This window comes from Rhyacophila brunnea, unplaced genomic scaffold (genome assembly GCF_057557595.1).
Source record: "Rhyacophila brunnea isolate RB1 unplaced genomic scaffold, BYU_Rbru_1.0 scaffold_3, whole genome shotgun sequence".
Taxonomy (NCBI): Eukaryota; Metazoa; Arthropoda; class Insecta; order Trichoptera; family Rhyacophilidae; genus Rhyacophila; species Rhyacophila brunnea.
Window position 1 is genome coordinate 15,926,145 of NW_028232965.1, and position 22,657 is coordinate 15,948,801.

Here is a 22,657-nt window from a genome sequence, read left to right on the forward strand (position 1 = left end):
GCAGAGCAAATGACCGACAACGCCAACAAGTACATCGAACATTTACATCCGCTTCGTTCCTTCGTCTCGCATTCGAGTACGAGCCAGATATTGAATATTCCGCTCATCCGAAAGTGCTGATTGGTGCTATGGACAAAGAATGTCCCCATTGTCATGCGCTCAAATTCAAACATGAGTCAGCCGGGATGTGTTGCGCATCAGGAAAAGTGCAACTATCAGAAATTGAGATACCACCAGAACCATTGAACGGCTTGCTCATCGGCACGGTTCCAGATTCAAACCTGTTCCTGAAGTCCATTCGCACATTTAATTCATGCTTCCAAATGACTTCGTCCGGAGCAACAGAAATAGTTCACAATACTGCGGCAAATGGTCAAAAATTCTATTCTACGTTCAAAATCAACGCGGCGCGGCGGTAAAGACATCAATCATGTGGATGCACGTTGCGGCTACAATAGCCTCAATTCGCCTAATGCCAGGCGCATCGTCGGCGAACTGGACGCCCTGTTGAATGAGCACAATGAATTATTGAAATTCTTCAAAGCACACATACACGAATTGCAAAGTGACAATCACGCTATTGTCATCAATCCTGATAAAACACCAGCTGGAGAGCATGTACGTCGATTCAATGCGACTGTTGTTGACGACATTGCTGGAATCATGGTTGGCGACCGCACATCGTGATTCGAAGAAGAAACAATAATCTGGAGTTCATCACTGACACACACAGTTCATACGACGCTCTCCAATATCCGCAAATTTTCTGGAAGGGACAAGACGGATATTGCATAAACATTAAACAACGAGATCCTGTCACAGGTAATTCATTCATTATGAACATCATTACTCATTTTGAATTGAGAAAATGAATGGTTGATGTTTTTTTGTTTTTATCGGCGGTCATCGTCTACAGCGCTCTATTCCTCTTTCTGTCATAGATCCCATCCCCACAGACTTACGATAGATTCGTTATTTTTTATTTAACAACCAAAATATTCACTAGAAATAATTTATATGGCAGAACAACGTTTGCCGGGTCAGCTAGTGTATGTATAATATATCGGAATGGCATAGATATTATCATAGACACTCAATCACTTTTAGCATATATGTGCCCGATCGTCATATAGTTTATTTGAACCTTAAGCTGCCGCTAAGGTGGGAATAATGTGTAGACTCGGTTTTCTTGGTATTTAAAATGCTATCAGACTGATGCCGCATCCCGTAGCACATTTTGAACCTTTGAATTAAACGAACATTGTCAGTTAGCAAAATCTGCCAGAACAATGAGCTCACCTCACGCGTATCGCGCTACATCATGAACCGCACTAGTCAGTGAACATTTTTTTTCTATTTTCTGCAGGCCCACACATTTTCGACTCATGTAAAAATTGCGTGTTCTTTGTTTTTAGTGGGTTTCTCTGTAGATTTTCTATTAAAATTATTATATAATATGTCTGGTGTTTACATCTATTATCTATTGTCTGCTGGTTGCGTTCTGTTCAAAATATCATCTATGGATGTAAAATCGCAAGTATTTCGCAAAATGTATTTCTTCCAATAAAAATATTATTTGCTATTATCAACTTTTATGAGATTGTCTTACACATTCACAGATCAAGGAACATGAAAATTAGCAGTAGGTAACTCTATTTGCAGACATGTAAAACCTTATATTTCAATATTAAAGCTAATGAATAACATATTATTTATATAAGTAAGTAAATAATGAAAATGTCACTTGATCTACATTATACATGCATAGTTTAATCGTTGATGGGCAAAGGAAACACAGAAACTGATAAATAAAATTTATTTCGCACAATAAAGGATGAATATGGAAAATATACAAAAATGAAATAAATATGAACGCTTAGATCTACATAATAATATTAATAGAGCAATAAATTTCAGTCAAAATGGCAAGTAAAATGTTAATCTACAAGGAAGACAGATATTCAATTACATATAAATAACTTAGTATTTGCACAGTCAAACTGGACCAAGTATGCACCAACTTGATCTTGAAGCTTCAACTATAGTGTTTTGGAGATTCGGGGGACTTGGAGTCATCTAACTTTTGATTCCATCCAGTGGGTCTATTCTATACAAAACGCGGCTATCGACAGTAGTTTATCATATTTATGCATTGAGTATTATAATAATTGTTACAATAAGTTAGGTCTAAACTGTCACATGCAGCTCTTATTGCCGATTTTGGCCATAAAGCGAAGTATTAGTGTAGTGAGAAACAAAACTTTTCATTAATGTTCAAATCCTATAGCAATTTTTACATAATGTAATTAATTAAAAAAATTGAATAGGTAGGTACCTCACCATTTTTGTTGTAATATTATACCAGTATAAAACAGTGGCCAAGAAATAACATTGTCTCTGTTCTGGCAGAACTGGAGAATACTAGTTTTGAGTAATTTGACTTTGAAGTTGTTAAAATGTTTAAAATAGTCTATCATGTGAGTTTATTATGTAATCGCAAAAAGGATAACTTTAAAATAAAGACTGTTTATTTATTAAGAAGGTTTCCAGACGGTAAAGTTTGAAATAAGGAACATTTTGGTATAACTAACTCAATATGTCATTTTTTCAAATTAGTGTCGGAACAGTGACGACATTAAATGTCATAACAAAATATAATATGCTTTATACTTGATACTAAGGTCCATAGGGGTAAATTGTAAGAGACACATAAAGCAGTATATAATGACAAGAGACCGGATTATAATATATGCATTTGCATATTTAGCCCATTCAAACCGGTTATTGCATATTTTACCTAAAATCTAGTGATGATGCATATCGTCTCTGTTCTGGCAGAACACACTAACTGGAGAATACTAGTTTTGAGTAATTTGACTTTGAAGCTTTTAAAATGTTTGAAATGGTCTATCATGTGAGTTTATTAAGTAATCGTAAAAAGGATGACTTTAAAATAAAGACTGTTTATTTATTAAGAAGGTTTCCAGACGGTAAAGTTTGAAATAAGGAACATTTTGGTATAACTAACTCAATATGTCATTTTTTCGAATTAGTGTCTTCTGCCAGAACAGTGGCGATATTTTAGCTATATTTTAGACTGAATCTATTCAGTTAATGAATAAAATCCACCGAATGAACTCCGCACTGCCAGAGGTATTCCCACGTAAACTTAGAGAAAAGATTTAAAACAATTTGAACAATAACCCAGGCTTTGAACCTTTATGTCAAATTGGTTTTATTAATGGGACGGGTGAACTTTTGCTAGAAACAATAATTGCTAACATAGCACCCAAATTCAAATACTGCCCAGTTACCTCAATGGATGTGGAACGGTCCTATTCCACTTATAAATATATGTTGAGTGATCAAGGACACAATCTTACTATCGAACATTTGGAACAGTACCTGATTGTTAACATTTACAAGAGTAACAAAATGTTAAATAATTGTTAATTAATAATAATTACTTAATAATGATCGATTGAAATAAAAAAACTAAAAATCACTATTTTTTTATTATTTAACGTTGCATATTTTGACACTTTTCATGCATATTTTGAGCATTTTTCATGCATATTTCAAGCTTTTTATGTTGCATATAATGCGGTCTCTAATAATGACATATCTAGATGAAGTGTCACATTTCAGCAGACCATATTCCATCCATTAATATTTCTAATCTCAAATGTTATTTAAATTTGTTTTAAACTATAATATATTATTTCTGAGTGGCTATGCATTACATACAATGAAAATCTTAAAAATTCTGATACACATTATTTTAACAGTATTTCCACAGAAGTCCACATAATCAAGCCAAAAGTTATACTTATTATTCGTATTCATTCCTTAATTAACATCTGGGGGCTCCGGGCTTGACCCTGTGAGGTCACAATAATTATGTGATTTTCTCAAAGTCTGGGTGTATTACTAATTACACTACTGTCATTGGGCCACATGGCCTGTTGTAGTATTAACAAAAGAATATATAATATGTATATTTATTTCAATGTATTTAATTATTTAATCTAAAAAATTCTTACGCTGATCATCTGTACCGATTGTCAAATGTTGCTTTGAATCATTCACTGGAGCCGTGGTCAAAATAGAATTATTCCTATTTTCCCTTACAACTCAATCGAAGATTGGAATAGTCGGGTCGATCATTACCATATTGTGTTTACGGTAATCGTCGACTCAACTGTCACCGACCGACGATTGAGTTATGCGCGAAAAATAGTCAATCTATTTTAGCCATGACTCTAACGAACGATCCAGAATGACATTTCACGATCGGGGGCAGTCAGGACGGATGATCAGCTTAAGAGTCTTAAAATTTCCGCAGAACACTTGTTGGTAATCAATTACTGCAGCAGTTTTCAAATTGGAGGGCGCGAAAAGCAGGGCTTCGAACCGGAACTGAACTGACAACCAGAAAAACTGATATCTTTGTCAGAATGAAAACCGGAACCGAACAGAAAAAAATATAGGTTTTTTTCGGTTTGGTACATGTTCAAACACATGCGTTAACATGATCTTACTCCCCAATTCAGTTGTCATTCAGTTGTGATGCATCTTGATATAATTCTCATAATTTATAATGTATTATTTAAAAAAAAAAAATTTTAATACAGATAAAAAGGGAATGGGACAACTGGACGCCAGAACAATTGGACGCCGCACTGTCGTAGATACGTATACAGAACGTAGACGAGAAATTTTAATCAGTTTCTATCTGCTACTTAGTAGTTTTAATTCGCTTTACTCTTAACATAATGATTTTTTTATTGCGAATTGAGAATTACCATGCCTAAGGCTTTATATAAAATAAAAAACTCTTTTTTCGTTGGAACTTAAACATATGCACGATTAAATCATTATTTATGAGTGCATATTTAAATTTTCACCAGCTAATAAATCATAATACAATAATTTAAATATAAATGATAATATTAAATATTTTTTTTAAAGTTACTATAAGTACCTAACGTCTATTTAATTTCGAATTGCGTAGAGTCCAGTTGTCCCGGCGCCAAATCGTCCTAGACCCGATAAAAACATTTAAAAATTAATCACTCGGAGCTAAACTGAGAACCGGAAAAACCGTTATCTTTTTCAGAACGAAAACTGAAACCGAACCGATATATAGTTTTATACTTGAACCGGATCGAAAACTGAAACGAAAAAAATAACGGTTCGAAGCCCTGGCGAAAAGTTTAACCTTTAATCATTAATTGCTTTGTGTATTAAATTTCGAGTAAAAAAACATTTTTTTTATATGAAATTTTTATAGATTTTACATAGGTTTTGTTGGAATTGTTTGCGTAGCAACATAAAGTTTGAAAACCACTGAATTACTTAGTTAAATTAACATTGCAAAATTATATTATATAGTGAGAAAAAATTTCCACTTATTATAAAATACTAAACTTCTCTGTAATAAAATTAATGAAAATGTTTATATATTACTGCCTTCTTTTTTTTTATAATATATCATTATGAAACAATGGAGAAGGAAATAACATTTTTTTTTAGATAACCTTATTTTACATTCTCGGCTACATGATAGTCAAACAACTTTATGTCAATCTTTTTTAGATTCTTCTTAAATCGTCAGTAATTAACGTCAACTACATAAAGTTACCTTGTTTTCATATTATTTTAAAACCATACCTATAATACGAGGGTGGGTCAATAATTCCTTAGAAAAAAGCATTAAAACAAATTTTTTTTTTGTATTTTTTTTTTATTTCTCAACATAATCTCCTTGGAGCTCAATACACTTGGTTAGACGTTTCTCAATTTTTTTTAAACCGTCAGAAAAATAAGTTTTCGGAAGGTCCTCAAAATAAGCATTTGTCCGATCGATGACTTCTTCATTTGAAAAAAAACGTTGTCCACTTAGCCATTTTTTTAAGTTTGGGAAAAGGAAAAAGTCACTGGGGGCTAAATCTGGCGAATACGGTGGGTGGTCGACCAATTCGAACTTCAATTCTTCAATTTTAGCCATTGATCGTAAACATGTGTGAACACGGGCATTGTCCTGATGAAAGAGGATTTTTTTCCTGTTTAAATGAGGCCGTTTTTCTTCAATTTCGTTTTTTAGCTGGTCCAATAAAAATGCATAATAATCCCCTGTTATTGTTTTTCCTTTTTCCAAATAGTCAACGAAAATAATTCCACGTGCATCCCAAAATACAGTAGCCATAACCTTACCAGCTGATTTTACGGTTTTCGCCTTCTTTGGACATGGTTCGCCTTTCGCAATCCACTGCTTTGACTGTTCTTTCGTCTCGGGAGTATAGTGGTGTATCCATGTTTCATCTACAGTCACAAAGCGACGAAAAAATTCATCCGGATTGCGTTGCATGAGCGACAACAGGGCTTTAGAGGCCACCACCCTATTGCGTTTATTGTCGACTGTGAGCAAACGCGGCACCCATTTTGCAGAAACTTTTTTCATGCCCAATTTGTCATGTAAAATAGAAATGACGCTACCTTTTGAGATCCCTGTAATCTCAATTATCTCACTCAACTTTAATTTTCGGTCACTTAACACCATATCGTGGATTTTATTGATCATTTCTGGTGTAGTCACCTCTACAGGACGTCCTGAGCGTGGTTCATCCTTTGTTGATGTACGACCACGTTTAAATTCATTTAACCAGTTATAAATAGTTGCAAGTGAAGGAGCAGATATGCCGTGAACTAAATCCAACTCATTTTTTATTTCCTTTGCTGTTAACCCTTTTATATTAAAATGTTTAATAACAGCTCTAAACTCAATTTTCTCCATTTTTGTAAACAAGCAAATTTTTTTTTAAATGTACGAAAATAAAAAACAACAACCCGACCAATCTGATTGAAACTTCGCAGCATACTGAATTGGTAGTGCCGCTGCATGAAAACAAACCGCTTACAGTACTAGTCGCGCCACCTGTCGGCTTTTCTAAGGACTTATTGACCCACCCTCGTATTTTAACATCACCATATTAAGCAAGATACATGTACAATACATAATAAATTACAAAATATGAACATTAGGTTTTAAATAAAAATCTTCTTTGTTGAGTTACAAGAAATTAAATAAACGTTTTTTGGCTTTCCTGTAAACTTGCACTTTTGTAGATAGTGTTGTTTGAAATTAAACCCTCGAAACTATATTATGCTTTATAATAAACTTATAATGGTAGTAAATAATTTATAAAATCAGTACACATCTATATTAATATTACATACATTACATAATATAATAATATATTCTTTTAAAACAGTCAAATATTGTCATGAAAAATACAACTATGTTTGTAGGATATACATACAAATTTCTAGCACCTCAATTTTAAAAGTATTCTACCTATTAACTTTTAATATTTTTCGACAAAACAGTTTTGGCACAAATGCGAGAAGAAAATGCAATCAAATAAGGTCAATTTATTTCATCTTAATGATATTACCAAAAAGGGACCAGCACTGCTTAATAGTCTCTTGATATTCCGCCAATTCAACATTTGGAGCAAATTCCTCAAGAATCGTAACATGTGGGTATAGTTGGTCTACTGTTGAAAGAGCGACTCTTCTGTTTCCCGTTTTTAGGCTATTGATCAAGTCATCGGTTAAGACTTTTTCAGCTATGAACCTCGCCTTTTTTTTGTCCGTGACGAGAGCTCGGGGTAAATTGACATACATGGGCCAGTTATCGACGCATGCCTCACACATGCATTGAAATTTGTATTGAAAGAGCAAGGACTCGCGACGCTCCTTCAGTGAATGGATCGCATGATGAAATCTGAAAATGATAAATCATTTATTAAAATAAATATCCGTTACGCTCTGATTGCATGAGCAGATTCACAGACTCGACGAATCACGTAGATCATCATTAGCAATCAATATATATATACAATATAATATATACAATATAATATATATATATATATATAATAAACCAAAAAATATTATATATGCCGGTGGCTACACTAAATGGTGTTCCCTCATATTTTCTTACTTCAAATTTCACCGCAAACTATTGCCAAGTAATTTTATTGATATACTAGCTCAATATTATTTTTGTGTTATATTTTTTTGCTAACTGATTAATAAAATCACGCTAACTATATCGTTGAGTTGGATCGTCAAAAGGATTCAAAGTGGCATTTCTGGATTTGGCGAGATGTTCGGTGGGAGTAGTAGATGCTGCTCATGTAACTTGGGCATTAGATTGCGGCTACAATTAATAAGTAGGGCAGCAGTGGCACTAGTGTCATTACATGAGTATTACCGGAATACCGTGAGCAGTTTAGTTCTCCAAATGTTAGCTTTCCTTAAATGCATCACACTTTAGGCAGTGGTATTGTCCGTAGACATCAAACATCCTCCAGATGTTCCAATTTGGTTGACCAACATGTAATATAATTTTTTAAGTCTGAGTACATTGCAACCAAATCAGGTGTTGCCTCCAGACATCATGCTTCCTGAACAGAATGTACAAAAACATATCACTAATCTTTATCGGAAAACCAAAAATTTGGGATTGCTTTGGCAGCAGTGTTAGCCATTAGGGCTTGCGCAGACAGAGAGCGGTCGGAGTTCTGCGTTCAACCGACCGTTGACCGCTAACGTTCAGGGACAGCAGACAGGTGGCGGTCAACAATAAGCGTTCCATTTGTTTACAAACGTTGTACTGACACAAGCGCTGCATAATGCGAGACCGCTATATTCCGACTGCGAGTGGAAGTGAGAAAGCACCGCTGTTGCGTACTCACTCCCCCGTGTGGTTTCGCTCTATGTTGTGTGACTGCTCAAATTCCTATGACGGCACTGGACGGGAGGTACGGCGTTCTTTGTAATTCCGGGCATAGAACTCCAGAACTCTAGCGTTCCAATTGACCGGCGCGGTCTGACCGCCGGCTGTGTACCCATACAGTACAAAGAACGCCGAACGCGGAACGCAGACCGCCTGACCGCGCTCTGTCTGCGCAAGCCCTTAATGTAAAGAAATGAAAAAAGTGGGCGAAAAAAACTCATATAACAAAAAATGTATGTATCTATATCCTTCGAAAAGACATCTCAGTGCTACCTTGTAAACGCCATTTTAATTAAGGAATTAAATAAGTACTTTGCATGCAATGCAGAACCATTGACGTTGAGCGGCCGTTCCAACAAGAAAAATACATCACAGGTTCTTTCTCTCTTCTACTTATGAGTTCTAATAAGAACATTATATATGTTTTTCTTACTGAACTTAGGTAGTTGAAATCGGCCCCAGTTAGGCGTGTATCTTAGGGACTTATGCGCATAAGTATGGTTGTGCATCGCGCTCTTTGAAAGTAAGTAAGTACTAAGTAGTTAACTGCTGACCACTTAATGACCACATTTAATTATAATGTTAATTGCTAAGCGCCAGGTGCGGTTTGCGCATTGAACGACTTAATTAATTGAAAAAAAATGTAGAAGAAAAAAATTTTTGCAACTCACCCATAATTATCAAAGAGCTGTTCCCCCTTCTTAATTGGTCTCAGAGCAACAAGTGATACAGTTGTACCGTTACAATATCTCACTACACTCTGTGCACATGAGTGATTGAAGAGACTTAAAAATGCATATGCACCTCCACCCCAATTAACATTTTCAACAAAATTTTTCTCTCCGTCTTCCATAAGAGCGCCTATCGAGTGCATATTTGAAGGACCCGTCATGTTATGATGTAACAAAAGCCCCCCTGTAAGTTTGATACATTTGTTTCTATCGATTATAACATTATTGACATCATCGCGACTATTGTCGACACAATCAGAAAAGAAGTCAGTATATTCCATGAGAAAATGTAAGAACACTGCGGCAGTAACACTTTTTTGGAATACATCGCTTATAGATCGTTTTTCAATATTGGTGACCAGAGTATGGATTGGAGTATAGCTTAAAGAATCGAAAAGCAATGTTTCGTTTCCATCAGAATCGATTTTCCTTGAAAATCCTTGGTACAGGGGATTTATTTCTGATTCTGCTGCGTCGATGGTCGCAATTAATTTTTCCCAAGATGACAGAGTGCATTTCGCCTGTATCACTGTTCGAATAGCCAGCAATTCAAGTTTAGAGAATTTCATAGCCACAAGGAGGGGCATTATAGGACATTCCATTTTATGAAACCTTCCCCAACACGACTTCCGACATCTATCACTGCAGAACATGACTATACAACAATGTTCACACGGAAGTAATGCGTCGCTCTTTTTGAAGCATTCATAACAATTTTGCAAATAAAACGGCTCTAATAAAACATTACAGTATGGCTGTTCCGTGACTACGACATCTCCTGCTTTTATATCATCTGTTGCAACGATGCTTCGACCCATTCTTTCACTATAAGCTATCTCAATGTTATTCGCGGCACAAGGAATCAAAGGATTCCGCTCTTTGGATAGTCGGAACTGCCGTTTGCATTGAATTTCTATATTGTCCGTTTCATCTAGGACTGCAATAGCGTCCTCACACATCGCCTTGCGTTTTAAGAGTTTAGGTTTCAAGTTTACATCATAGCCAATCTCCAGTGCATTTTCTATATCACTTATGCATTCTCTGTAATTCTTAAATGTGAAATTCACAGCTGATCTATTAGCAAACGCTAATGATAATTCTCTTGAGAGATTTGGAGCATAACAAACGGCTTGGTTGTAGTTTTTCAAAGCACTGTTATCATTTCTTTTCTTGAAATAATCATTGCCAATATTTCGTAATAAAGTTGACTTCTCTGCAGACTTTTGGATGTCTATCTTTTTTGCAAATAGGTTATTGTCTTTTAGCAAATTATAGACCATTTCAACTTTCTGAGCTTCAGAATCAAGTTTCAGAAGCTTTTGGGAAAAACTTGAAACTTCTCCTTTTTTCGTTATGAAATGGAGTACATGTTCGTATAATTTGTCAATATTATACAAAACGTCATCCATTTTGAGGTTATGTGGATGTGCCAAAATATCGATTATTTTGGAATTTCAACCTGTAAACAGTAATATTTCACAATCAGCAAAATGTCCAAACACGGAAATTTATTTCTTGTTATCAATTTGGGGTGCGAAATGTTATATGTAATAGATCAACGATTAAGAGCACAAAAGGTGACAACCGATAAGGGATTACGAGGTAAGCAAAAAATAGAAATTATAAATAGGTACGTAAGTAGGTAAGGTTCAAGTAATTTGACATGTCAACATGAATTTAAGATTATCAATGTTTTTGTAGTACTTACAGATATAACTGGAATCCTGTTCAATCCTCGGTTGTTAGACGAATTATTTGAAGCACAACATTTAAGCAGCCAACAACATATTCGCATTCTACTGGAAGATATTGCTTCCGTTTCAATAATGCGCCTAGATCCATTCTCTATGACTAAATTGTGGGAATTGATGACAATGGTTTTTAAATGGCAAATTACAAGTATTGAGCCAGACAAATTATATTTTCTCACAGTTCGACATTTGCAAGGAGTTCTGCAATTAATTTCTGGGCAGCCTGTCGCAGTCAAAGTGGAACACACTTTAGACAGGTTTCAAAAATTAATGCAACAGTCTTCGATGGAACACATTATATTAACTAGGAATTCTTTAATTTTTTGGCTGAATGATTTTCGTACCAAAGTATCATTGCTACTCAGACTGGGTTTGCAAAGAAATGATGGTTCTTTTGTCCAAGCGAGCAATGCGGATAATGACATTAATACTTTTTTACAAGATTTGGGGGATAACATCTATTCATATCCCGATAATCAACCTTCAGTAGATAATTTGGAAAATGGTTCTAAGACACACGATAACCATAACATAGACGTATCGGAGGTTTCCTTTTTGGTTCATCACATATTAGGTGAAAATGACTACAAAAAAGAAAATATTAATCTATCACTACTTCATCAGGGAGGTGGCGCTTCTGACGGAGCCTCAGAAATATCGGGAGGCCACAGCTCCGTGTGTAAATTCCAACCGAATTCTCATATGAGGGATACCTCAAAATCTATAGAGATCTTGAGTAAATTTGATGAAGTAAATTTACCTGTATCAACTTTACACGAGGACCTTCTGACGATGCTCGATACGGAGAGCATTAAGTGAAGTACGGATTACCTTTCCGCTTGCTTTATAATAAAAGCTGGTCAATTATCTTCTGCACATTTACTGACTAATTCTTTAGCACCAAAAATTCAGTAAATAAATATTTACTATTTATTTGTCTTATTAAAAGTACCTGCCATTTTACTTTGTGATAATAATCAAAGACTGCTTCATTAATCAATTAAATCACAAGTATTATTGAGATTCATTTATGCAGTTAATATAATTATCTTTAAGTAATATACCTATTGTTTCATTGTTGATGATGCTTACTTGTTTAGCTGCATTATCACAATATCGTCGGCCTACTATGCAAACCTTCTATACCTGTTTTATGTAAATGTTCAGGAGAGAGTTAAAACGTATTAACTAATACATTTCTTTTATAAATAAAAAAGTTTTTTCTAGATATTATTTAAGGCACCGGTCTCATAGAATCGGGCGTGCGGGGCGCTCGCGCATATTTTGCAGTTTGGACGGTGAATCACCAAGAATACAATACAGCGTACATAGCGTATGACGAACATAACGCTTCGCGTGCCTTATATTTCAACACGCACTGAGTGGAGCGCGGCGTCTTTTGACGTCATAGCACGACAATAAAACGAAAATACTATATATTCAAATACATCACGGCCCATTGGATGTGACCAGCGAAAGGGGCGCGACGGTCTCTAATTTACTCGGCTGTCAGGAGCGTCGTTGTACAGGCGCGCGGTTATTCCGCATATTATAATTCATTCTACACAGTGCGCTTACATCGCTCATTGCAAATATTAACTTACTACGCTAGCACATTGACATCATTGTGAAAATGAATTTAGAGCCGACTTGCCGTTTGATGGGCACTATCGCAAAAGTTCACTCTTTTTTATATACTTATCACTAATTTAAAACTTTTTTATTTATAAAAGAATTGTAATAAATAATACGTTTTAACTCTCTCCTGACCATTTACATAAAACAGACATAGAAGGTTTGCATAGTAGGCCGACGATATGCAGTAACTTTGAATTCTATTGATTCAGATTACATAAGTACCAATAAAAATGAATACAAAGCAATGTCAGTACCTACTGAGAATATTTTTAGTGTCTGACAGCACGTTATTGTCTTCATGCAGGGGTGGATTTACGTGTACTCTGTGGGACCTCCCAATTCAAATAGTATTAAGCAACCAGTCATTCTGTAAACATTCCATTTTCTTTAAATAATTTAAAAAAACTGCACAATTGATTTTAAGGATATAGATTTATTATCCCCAGACATTCTGGGATAATATTTTTTGCATTCGATATAATATGTTGAATGTCTGTACAAAGAATGCAGATTTGTTTATGATTTACTTTATTTATACTAACCTTACACCTAATAACTTCACTTGGGCGTTATATGCATGTGATCTTTCGCCTTTTTTAATTTCTCGAGATTTGAGTATTCTCAATTTCAATAATATTTTTCTTCCCGAGAATTCGAGATTGGATTATTGATTTCTTGAGCAGTATTTTTATTTCTTGTTTTAACTGATCTAGTCCAAATTTTCTGTTGGCGGAATCCGTTTGACATCAAATTGAAAACTTTTTTACTGTTAACTTTTCTTGCCAACACAAATTCCACTGGCGAATTTAGAAAATTCTGTTCTGGGGTTCGAAGTCGAAGTTTTTTTCCCTCATGGAATGTTTCAATATTTCGTTTCAGATCAAAGATGCCGACTTCCTTTTTCTGTTATTTTTCCTAGTAGCAATTTATCGATATTTTCATTGCTGATTTCTTGAGAAACGAAAGTTCTCAAAGTTTTAGAAAATTGATTTATTGAGATTCAATACCTGTACTGATTATCTCTCGAGAAGAGATTTCTCAATCACAAGCTCTGACCACATGTATATAGATAATACGAGGGTGGGTCAATAATTCCTTAGAAAAAAGCATTAAAACAGTTTTTATTTTTGTATTTTTTTTTTTATTTCTCAACATAATCTCCTTGGAGCTCAATACACTTGGTTAGACGTTTCTCAATTTTTTTTAAACCGTCAGAAAAATAAGTTTTCGGAAGGTCCTCAAAATAAGCATTTGTCCGATCGATGACTTCTTCATTTGAAAAAAAACGTTGTCCACTTAGCCATTTTTTTAAGTTTGGGAAAAGGAAAAAGTCACTGGGGGCTAAATCTGGCGAATACGGTGGGTGATCGACCAATTCGAACTTCAATTCTTCAATTTCAGCCATTGATCGTAAACATGTGTGAACACGGGCATTGTCCTGATGAAAGAGGATTTTTTTCCTGTTTAAATGAGGCCGTTTTTCTTCAATTTTGTTTTTTAGCTGGTCCAATAAAGATGCATAATAATCCCCTGTTATTGTTTTTCCTTTTTCCAAATAGTCAACGAAAATAATTCCACGTGCATCCCAAAACACAGTAGCCATAACCTTACCAGCTGATTTTACGGTTTTCGCCTTCTTTGGACATGGTTCGCCTTTCGCAATCCACTGCTTTGACTGTTCTTTCGTCTCGGGAGTATAGTGGTGTATCCATGTTTCATCTACAGTCACAAAGCGACGAAAAAATTCATCCGGATTGCGTTGCATGAGCGACAACAGGGCTTTAGAGGCCACCACCCTATTGCGTTTATTGTCGACTGTGAGCAAACGCGGCACCCATCTTGCAGAAATTTTTTTCATGCCCAATTTGTCATGTAAAATAGAAATGACGCTACCTTTTGAGATCCCTGTAACCTCAATTATCTCACTCAACTTTAATCTTCGGTCACTTAACACCATATCGTGGATTTTATTGATCATTTCTGGTGTAGTCACCTCTACAGGACGTCCTGAGCGTGGTTCATCCTTTGTTGATGTACGACCACGTTTAAATTCATTTAACCAGTTATAAATAGTTGCAAGTGAAGGAGCAGATATGCCGTGAACTAAATCCAACTCATTTTTTATTTCCTTTGCTGTTAACCCTTTTATATTAAAATGTTTAATAACAGCTCTAAACTCAATTTTCTCCATTTTCCATTTTCCACAAGCAAATTTTTTTTTTAAATGTACGAGAAACACACAACAACCCGACCAATCTGATTGAAACTTCGCAGCATACTGAATCGGTAGTGCCGCTGCATGAAAACAAACCGCTTACAGTACTAGTTGCGCCACCTGTCGGCTTTTCTAAGGACTTATTGACCCACCCTCGTAAATATATAAGGTATTTTGCTTATTTTTGGAGATTAATGAGCAATGGTTACTAGTTATATCCGCCTCTTTTCATTATATTAAATTTCATATGAATGCACTTAATTTTTTTGTTTTCTGAATTGATGTTTAGCAGAAAAATAATGATTGAAGTATGTATAAACTTTTGGGCCAGTAAGCTATAAGCTATAAAAAATAAATAAAGAGTCTATTCGAGACAAACATTAATAATTGGATGAATGGAGACTTCAACAGGCTTCCAATTTGTATAAACTGCATAATAATAAAGTAAATTAAGTTATAAATAATATCCAGAGGCACAAAATATAAAATATTTATAGTTGTCATTGTATGTACCTATATCAAGAAATAAATATCTTTAAAAAGATCAAACTTATAATTTATTATAGGTTAATAATTGTATTTGATTCTATCATTTTGTGATAAGCGCATAACGTCAAATCAATAAACATGTTTCCCGTATTTTATTATTAAGATGATCATAGGGGCAGTAAAAAAATCATTAAAACACATAAGTGGTTATGAAAATCATTAACAAAACTTTATTTTAGAAGGATATAAAAATAATATCCTACACATAATTTTCTGTTATGAAATAGAAATAATATTTAAAATGAGTCACATTATTTTTCGAAATCTAAAATATATTTCTTCCCAACAAAGCCCTGGATGGAGAGTGTGTTCAAGATGGCATCTCTATACTGATCAAATTTTATATATTTATGAGCTGGAGCACGCAATTTCTGAGAAGTCATTAATTCAATAAGCTCATCATACATTTGTTTTCTCAAGGGGTTAGATGAATTATCTTCAATCCATTGAGTCATCCAAAATCCACATGCCGTTATATTCTTGAAAATAAGAGCCGATGTAGGAATGGTAAGAGGGTCTCTAGACATACCCCCGTATGTTACTATCGCTCCGCTATGGTTTAATTGACGCAATATTTCCAATGCGCTTTTACCGCCGACACAGTTCAATGCCAAAGACGGTCTGGGGAGTTTCTTAGTTTTGAAAATATCAGTTGTGCGAATTTCTTCTTCTGTTAACACATAAGTTGCTCCTAAGCCGGTCAGGTAGTCTTTGAGGTTTGCAATGTCTGGTCGATTTCTGACAATATTAACAGTGTTGATACCCCATGCTTTGCAAATTTGTATGACATTTTGACCGCATGCACTATTGGCTCCATTTTGTATTACCGTATCGTCTGGTTTCAATTGCCTAAAGTCTTTCAACATTCTGTACGCAGTGCAGGGATTGACTGTAAAAGTTGCTGCTTGGGGTACGTCAAGATCGTTTGGCACCTTAATAAGGTCTGCTTGTGAAAAGACTCCAAAAGTTCTCCATGTTCCAAGACCAGATTTTCCTGGAACAACTCTATCTCCAACTTTTAAACTGGTAACAGTGTCACCAATTTCAGTTACTTCCCCAAGGCCTTCGTTTCCTGCAATACCTGGCAGCGTCGGTTTGATTGGGTATTTTCCTGTAAAAAGAAGAAACAAAACCTCTTGAACGAGTTATATGGTAATAAAAGTTATTTTCTTTCACAAATTAGTTCTGATTGAAAACAATAATTTTACTTATTTGACAATTTAATAAAAAGCTAAGCTTGCATAGAAATAGATAAACAAACAAAACTATAAATGTACCATAATATTTTGACTAAAATTCGATACTTTGAGTAGGAAACAATTAATATTGGTTTTAGTGTCGAACAAAACAAGGTGATACAACAGGCATAATATAAAACGCTATCAAGACATTCCGATTTCGTTCGCTGAACATAATATAGTATGTTTTAGCGGTTGAGCCCATGGTCAGACCGATGAGACTAATTTAATTGTTGCCTTCAGATGGTCCAATGTTGTCGGTTGATGTCTATTAATGTAAAGGAAAGAAAAAAGTGGCTAATGGACATATCCACACATACCTATTCACACCAAGAACTCGACCGACAGAAGACAACCCAATAACGCTACAGATGTCTGGATTTCGTGAGAATGTCACCCTACATTAACTGACTTAATTATCTCACCTGACATGCCTATATTAAAGTTAATGATCCCACCAAACCATACCTGTCCTGCAACACAACCCTATGTTTCCTAAGTATCAGTAATTTTTTTATGAATGAGAATGTCTCAGAAGCAATTAATTTTTCAAAACAGGTCGCAACACACTCGAGTGCACTTTGAGTTGACATGACTAAGTTAAAATTGCCCATGGGAGAGAGCACAAATTAAAAATAGTAATAAGTGAGAAAAGCTAATAAAAAACTGCTTAACGATCTAAGTGAAGAGATCTTCAGGTTCACAGACACGCCTACAGATGTCCCAATAATAACCAAATTGAGCCCAACTAAATCGAAATGTCTGGAATGCTTATAGAAACTGTCTGGAATTGCAGCCATGAACATAGTTTGCCTAATTTCGGTGTACGGGAAGAAATTGATTTTGCACACCTTAATTGTTTACGGCCCCACGATGGCCGAGCGGCTTACGCATCGGCCTATAACGTTGTGGGTCTAGCAAATACACATATTGTTTTCAATTTTTGTTTGAGTCAAGAGTATGGACCCAACAGGTTGAGCGAGTGGCTAAAATCCATTTCTTGTAATAACAAAAATCTGTTAATACAAAACCACCACTCTGGAGGCCCATATGATCTTATCAGGATCGGACATGGTTAAAAAAATGTTAAGAGGTACCATTATAACAGCAGTACTAAAATCTAACCAGAGACCATCTAACTTTAGCTCCAGCGAAGCTTTGTAGGTGAACTATACTAATTATATAAAGTATTACGATTGATCATGTAAATATTATTTAGTTATTAGTTTCTCCAACATCAATAAAAAAATGAATCACTTCATGTCTCAAATTGAACTAAAAATCTGTGGAGTTTTCACTTATGCGATGATTGCATGTCACGTATGTAGGTACATGCATTTTTTCAAGGCGTTCATCGCACAAATAAAAATGGTCACATTTGAATGTATAATATATTCAATTAATTCGATTGCTATGATTGCCATTACAAAATAGAAATCACAGCTAAAACAATTTTACAAAGATGAATCAAGACGTTTCATTACGAAAGGTTGGAGTAAAAGCAGGGACGAATTTAATCATTCAGGGGCCCTACTCACAGCACCAATTAGGGATCCATGTAAAAGAATATTTTTACCAAATTTAACTGCCTACAAATAGTATGAAAACATGCAGTTCATAATTATTATTAAATTGCTTAAGGTGACGCATCAGTGAAACGCCAAATAATTTTCAACTGTACGCGCGACGAAATTTTGTACTCGCTTCGCATTCCTTGAGAGAACGTCGAGTCAGACATACGTCACTTTGCTGCGTGATGGCGACGGGCCAATTAATTCTAAAATCGTGTAAAGATGACTAAAAACGTTACCCATTTACTTTAAAAAGAAAACATGTCAATGAATATATTATTATTGTTACTAATAGAATAATAAACAGAACATAAAATGGACATATGTTGGATTTATATGAGAAATAATATTTCGTTTGACAGGCGTCTTTTGCACCCGCGACCCGCAATCCGCACATCGCCTAGCAACGATCTTTTTAGACCGTGCCTCAACTAATGCATGGCCTTAAATAGACACAAGCAATATCTAATGAGTAGGTATTCAATAGTGTGTAATGCCCTCATTTTTTTTCTCTAAGTATGTCACGTAAAATGCAATTCCACAACACTAATACATCACAGGACAATGCTCTATGTAGAAGGCCTTTGCTTCCGCAATAAATTTGTTTCTTTTCAAAAATGATTTCGAAATAAGTATTCAGTTACTCGACAATAAATGTTTCCAGAGAAGATAATAATTCTGCAGCAATTAATGGATTAGTATTGGCTATTTGGTTTTCTTTTTTAGCACTCCGAGTACTGATAAATCCCTCCTCATGGGAGCAACGTCACAAAAACTAACAAGACTTTTCTACAGTTAACAAGATGTATCGAATGCTCTCTTCTGTAACATAATTAGGTTGGAATACAGGTTATAAATGATAGAATAATTGAAACATCAATATATTAGGCATACTATTTAGAACAGAGTCGTAATAAGACAATATGTAAAGTTTATCAATAAAATTGTAGGGTTTTTGGTACGGTGCACCCACACAAACTGTCACTTTGCAATACAATAGGAGAGTACTTTCTTCAATAGGGATCTATAATCAGGAGTACTTAAATTTAATTTAGAATAACTAACCTTCTATCATGTTTATATCAGCTGGGTTAACTGGTGCAGCAATCATTTTTACTAGAACTTGGTCTTTTTGCGGCTTTGATATTTCCTGTTCCATGGGAGTAATGACTTTAATAGGGTCTCCATATTCAGAGTACGTAAGACACACCGTCTTTGCACTGTAGAATCTGACGTTCATATTTATTTGAATAAAACTATTGAAAGCTTTTAATGAACGTCCAATGACTGCCATTTTTGAAGATATTCAACAAATGTATAGTAAATAAATACTTAGTATGGTGTAATAGTATTGATGGCGCTGACTGTCAAAGGTTAAACAAATCTTATCTATACCACCTACCTACTTCATCATTATCAATAAATTATTTCTCTATTATTGTACTGCCGTTTAGCGCCAGCAGTAACTGTCAGTGTCAAGTGTAAATGTCAAATAGTTTTCTGTGTTGCCCAAGAAATAATAAAATTTATCTATGGAAATAATAATGGGTGGGAATTAATCGCACAATGCAATAATCAAAATTCACAAAAAAAAAAATAACTTTAACATTTGGAAAATAGTTTTCACATATATTAAATGATTTCACAAATAAATAGATGAAATCACATAAAATAGTTTGTTTCACAAAACAAAAATCATAAATCACTCATTGTAAATATAAATTCACTCAATTTTGACAACTGCACACATTTGTAAAATTGTTTTCACCGATAAATAATATATCGCACAAAGAAAAGGTAGAAATTCACAAATGTCAAACTAATAATTGTAACAATACAATTTTATTAGAAGGCAATCGCAAAAATGAAAGGAGTTTTACCTACCAATAAAACTCTTATTATTCATGTTGACTTTGAAGTCCTTGAGATAGGGTTTGCTCTTTCTTCTTCGCGTGAGGATATATTCTACTAATTTATTTTCCCTTTTCTTGTCGTTGGTCGTTCCTGTTTTTATTTACTGGTCATACCCGCGCGTAAATTTTTTATGTATGTAATTTGGGATTCTTTTGTCTTCATTATGATATGACTCAAGGAACCAGGTAGAAGTTACCTGGACTTCAAAGTCAACATGAATAATAAGAGTTTTATTGGTAGGTAAAACTCCTTTCATTATTCGAATTTGACTTTGAAGTCCTTGAGATATCTGTTTGTTATCACCTGGTGTTGGGTATGCCAAATTCCTGTATGTGACAATGATTCATTGACGAGGTAAAAGACCATCGTGACTTTCCATGTATATGGTTGAATAGAGAAGTTAATGGGTTCTTTTCCCCTTCTGATGGTGGTGTATCCATCGTTCTCTGGTAGTTGTCGTGAAATGTTGACTCACTACGCCAGAATAATACTGGGTCGATGTTTTGACACGTGGAAGCGCTTAGCTTCCATTCCGATTGACGATGCTTGGCGGTATTTGTATTTGCGCCAAACATTGGCCTTACAATTATGTAGTCACGTTTTTCCACCAATCCATTGTCTACTATTAGTAGTGTGAGGCCATGAACCCTTCGCCCCGATGCGAGAAGCAGCCGAGTAGGTAGTTGTCCTGCGAGAGGTTTTGAATAGGTTGTACTCCACCGGTGTTGTTATCCTAAGATGATCTACCACTCGTCCTGGATCCCAAACCGGTGGTTTGACGGGTTTCGTTTTATGTACCGAAATTGCCTGTAACATATCGTGTTGTACTACCACGTTGATGCTGATATCTACAATGATAATCGGTTTGCAAAAAGTGGTTATGGCTGACTTATGCACCAGGATGGTGTTGTACGACAAACCCTCTTTGTTGTGCATGTTGCCTAGGTATCTGGCCAATTCCATTCGTTGAGGGCTATTATGATCCATTAGGTTCTTGTTACTCATGTCATTGTCTTCCATTTGTTCCAAGCTGGTTTGTAAGTTTTTAGAGTCGAAGGCCGCCATCTGAAAGTAAGGAGTGCCCTTTCTTCCACCATTCAATTTGATGTTATTTCCACCCCACCCGAAATTAGCCATAGTTGAAGGAACAGGTCCTGGGTCCTTGGAGGTGGACGGTTGGTCTCCATACCTACTAGTGTCGTATGTAGGTGCGGCATTGTATAAGGAGGTACTATCGCCCTTTTTCGTAAGTCCACTCCCCAAAAGCATTATTTCCAGCTCGGTGCCACTAGTAAGTACTTCCCTTTTTCTGAGTTCAGGTGCGCTAGGACTCGTGAAATTAAGTTTGGTGGGGGAAATATTCACGCCAATCTGAAGTCATACACTCGGCTGAAGGCGTCGTGAAACAGCGCGCCACTGTCTGTAACGTCTCGTGACACATACGTTGCAATGACATGTGCTGTTTCGCTTGCGAATAAATCCACCTCGGGAACAGAAACAGGGGGGTGGTTGCGGTGTTGATGAGGTGCCATTCGGGAATGAGTTGTCTGCGGGAGAGATGATCTGCCACGCAGTTGTGTATAATGTAGTAAACATGATGTTGGCTAGACTGGTAAATACTAGTGTCTGTCGGCATAGGTTTATGAGGGTGACAGATTTTGTGCCGCCCTCGTTGTTGATGTATGGCACCACTGTTTAGTTGTCTGTCTCCAGAAGCAGACCTGATCCTATGATTGATTGTACCTGAGATTGAATTGCAAACATTTCCTTCCTGTTGGAATGCCATGCCATGGTAACTGGTCTTGTTCCCACGTACCTCATAGGTGGTGTTCATTCAGTTGGGCTCCCTAGCCTGTGTCAGCTGCGTCTGTCATCAGGAAGTGATTGATGTGTGTCAACTCTGACGAGCCTATCACCTGGAGCCACCACATGATGTCCTGTTAGGCCTGTGGTGGGATTGTCGTCTATTGGCGAGAATGGGACCTCGACAATATTAATGACTGGAGCTTTGTAGCCGTCGGCAATGCAACCTTCCTCATGGAGGTAGGATGCGAAGTTAAGTCGCCCCATAAGGGATTGGATATGTGCCTGTCTGAGGGACCAACTGCCTTTTTGTACCCGCGTTGTGTCAAATCTGAGGATCCTTTCGCCTAGAGCCACCACATGATGCCCTGTTGGGCCTGTGGTGGGATTGTCATCAATTAGCGAGGATGGGACCTCGGCCATATTGATGACTGGAGCGTT

General features: G+C 35.8%; 3 protein-coding genes across 4 annotated transcripts; 1 reads left to right on the plus strand and 2 right to left on the minus strand.

Moving 5' to 3' along the window:
* Positions 1-1,806: 1,806 nt before the first annotated feature.
* Positions 1,807-11,342, minus strand: LOC147067958 (protein-lysine N-methyltransferase SMYD4-like). Of its 2 annotated transcripts, none has more exons than XM_085953055.1 (3): positions 11,246-11,342; positions 9,478-10,996; positions 1,807-7,789 (listed from the first exon to the last, which is right to left on the minus strand). In XM_085953055.1, the coding sequence occupies exons 2-3, from the start codon at positions 10,944-10,946 to the stop codon at positions 7,435-7,437; spliced, it is 1,824 nt and encodes a 607-aa protein (XP_085809181.1). In that variant the 5' UTR covers positions 10,947-10,996; positions 11,246-11,342; the 3' UTR covers positions 1,807-7,434. The 2 variants fall into 2 exon arrangements, with proteins under 2 accessions (XP_085809181.1, XP_085809182.1); XM_085953056.1 differs by lacking the exon at positions 1,807-7,789 and adding an exon at positions 8,288-8,474 and having other exon boundaries at positions 11,246-11,334.
* Positions 10,944-12,128, plus strand: OSCP1 (Organic solute carrier partner 1). The gene is made up of 2 exons (XM_085953058.1): positions 10,944-11,139; positions 11,239-12,128. The coding sequence occupies exons 1-2, from the start codon at positions 11,028-11,030 to the stop codon at positions 12,105-12,107; spliced, it is 981 nt and encodes a 326-aa protein (XP_085809184.1). The 5' UTR covers positions 10,944-11,027; the 3' UTR covers positions 12,108-12,128.
* Positions 12,129-14,073: 1,945 nt separating this feature from the next.
* On the minus strand, positions 14,074-19,982 carry LOC147067960 (enoyl-[acyl-carrier-protein] reductase, mitochondrial). Its single transcript, XM_085953057.1, has 2 exons — positions 19,565-19,982; positions 14,074-16,801 (listed from the first exon to the last, which is right to left on the minus strand). Exons 1-2 carry the CDS (start codon positions 19,791-19,793, stop codon positions 15,942-15,944), a joined length of 1,089 nt encoding a protein of 362 aa, XP_085809183.1. The 5' UTR covers positions 19,794-19,982; the 3' UTR covers positions 14,074-15,941.
* Between the last annotated feature and the right edge of the window lie 2,675 nt (positions 19,983-22,657).

Excerpts from the sequence above, each read along its gene's own strand:
- LOC147067958 (XM_085953055.1), bottom strand. The coding sequence starts at position 10,946 with ATGGATGACGTTTTGTATAATATTGACAAATTATACGAACATGTACTC. Across the intron at positions 7,790-9,477 it reads CAGCTCTTTGATAATTATGG|ATTTCATCATGCGATCCATT; the intron begins GTGAGTTGCAAA and ends TATCATTTTCAG.
- OSCP1 (XM_085953058.1), top strand. The coding sequence starts at position 11,028 with ATGTCCAAACACGGAAATTTATTTCTTGTTATCAATTTGGGGTGCGAA. Across the intron at positions 11,140-11,238 it reads AACCGATAAGGGATTACGAG|TACTTACAGATATAACTGGA; the intron begins GTAAGCAAAAAA and ends ATGTTTTTGTAG.
- LOC147067960 (XM_085953057.1), bottom strand. The coding sequence starts at position 19,793 with ATGGCAGTCATTGGACGTTCATTAAAAGCTTTCAATAGTTTTATTCAA. Across the intron at positions 16,802-19,564 it reads TGATATAAACATGATAGAAG|GAAAATACCCAATCAAACCG; the intron begins GTTAGTTATTCT and ends TTCTTTTTACAG.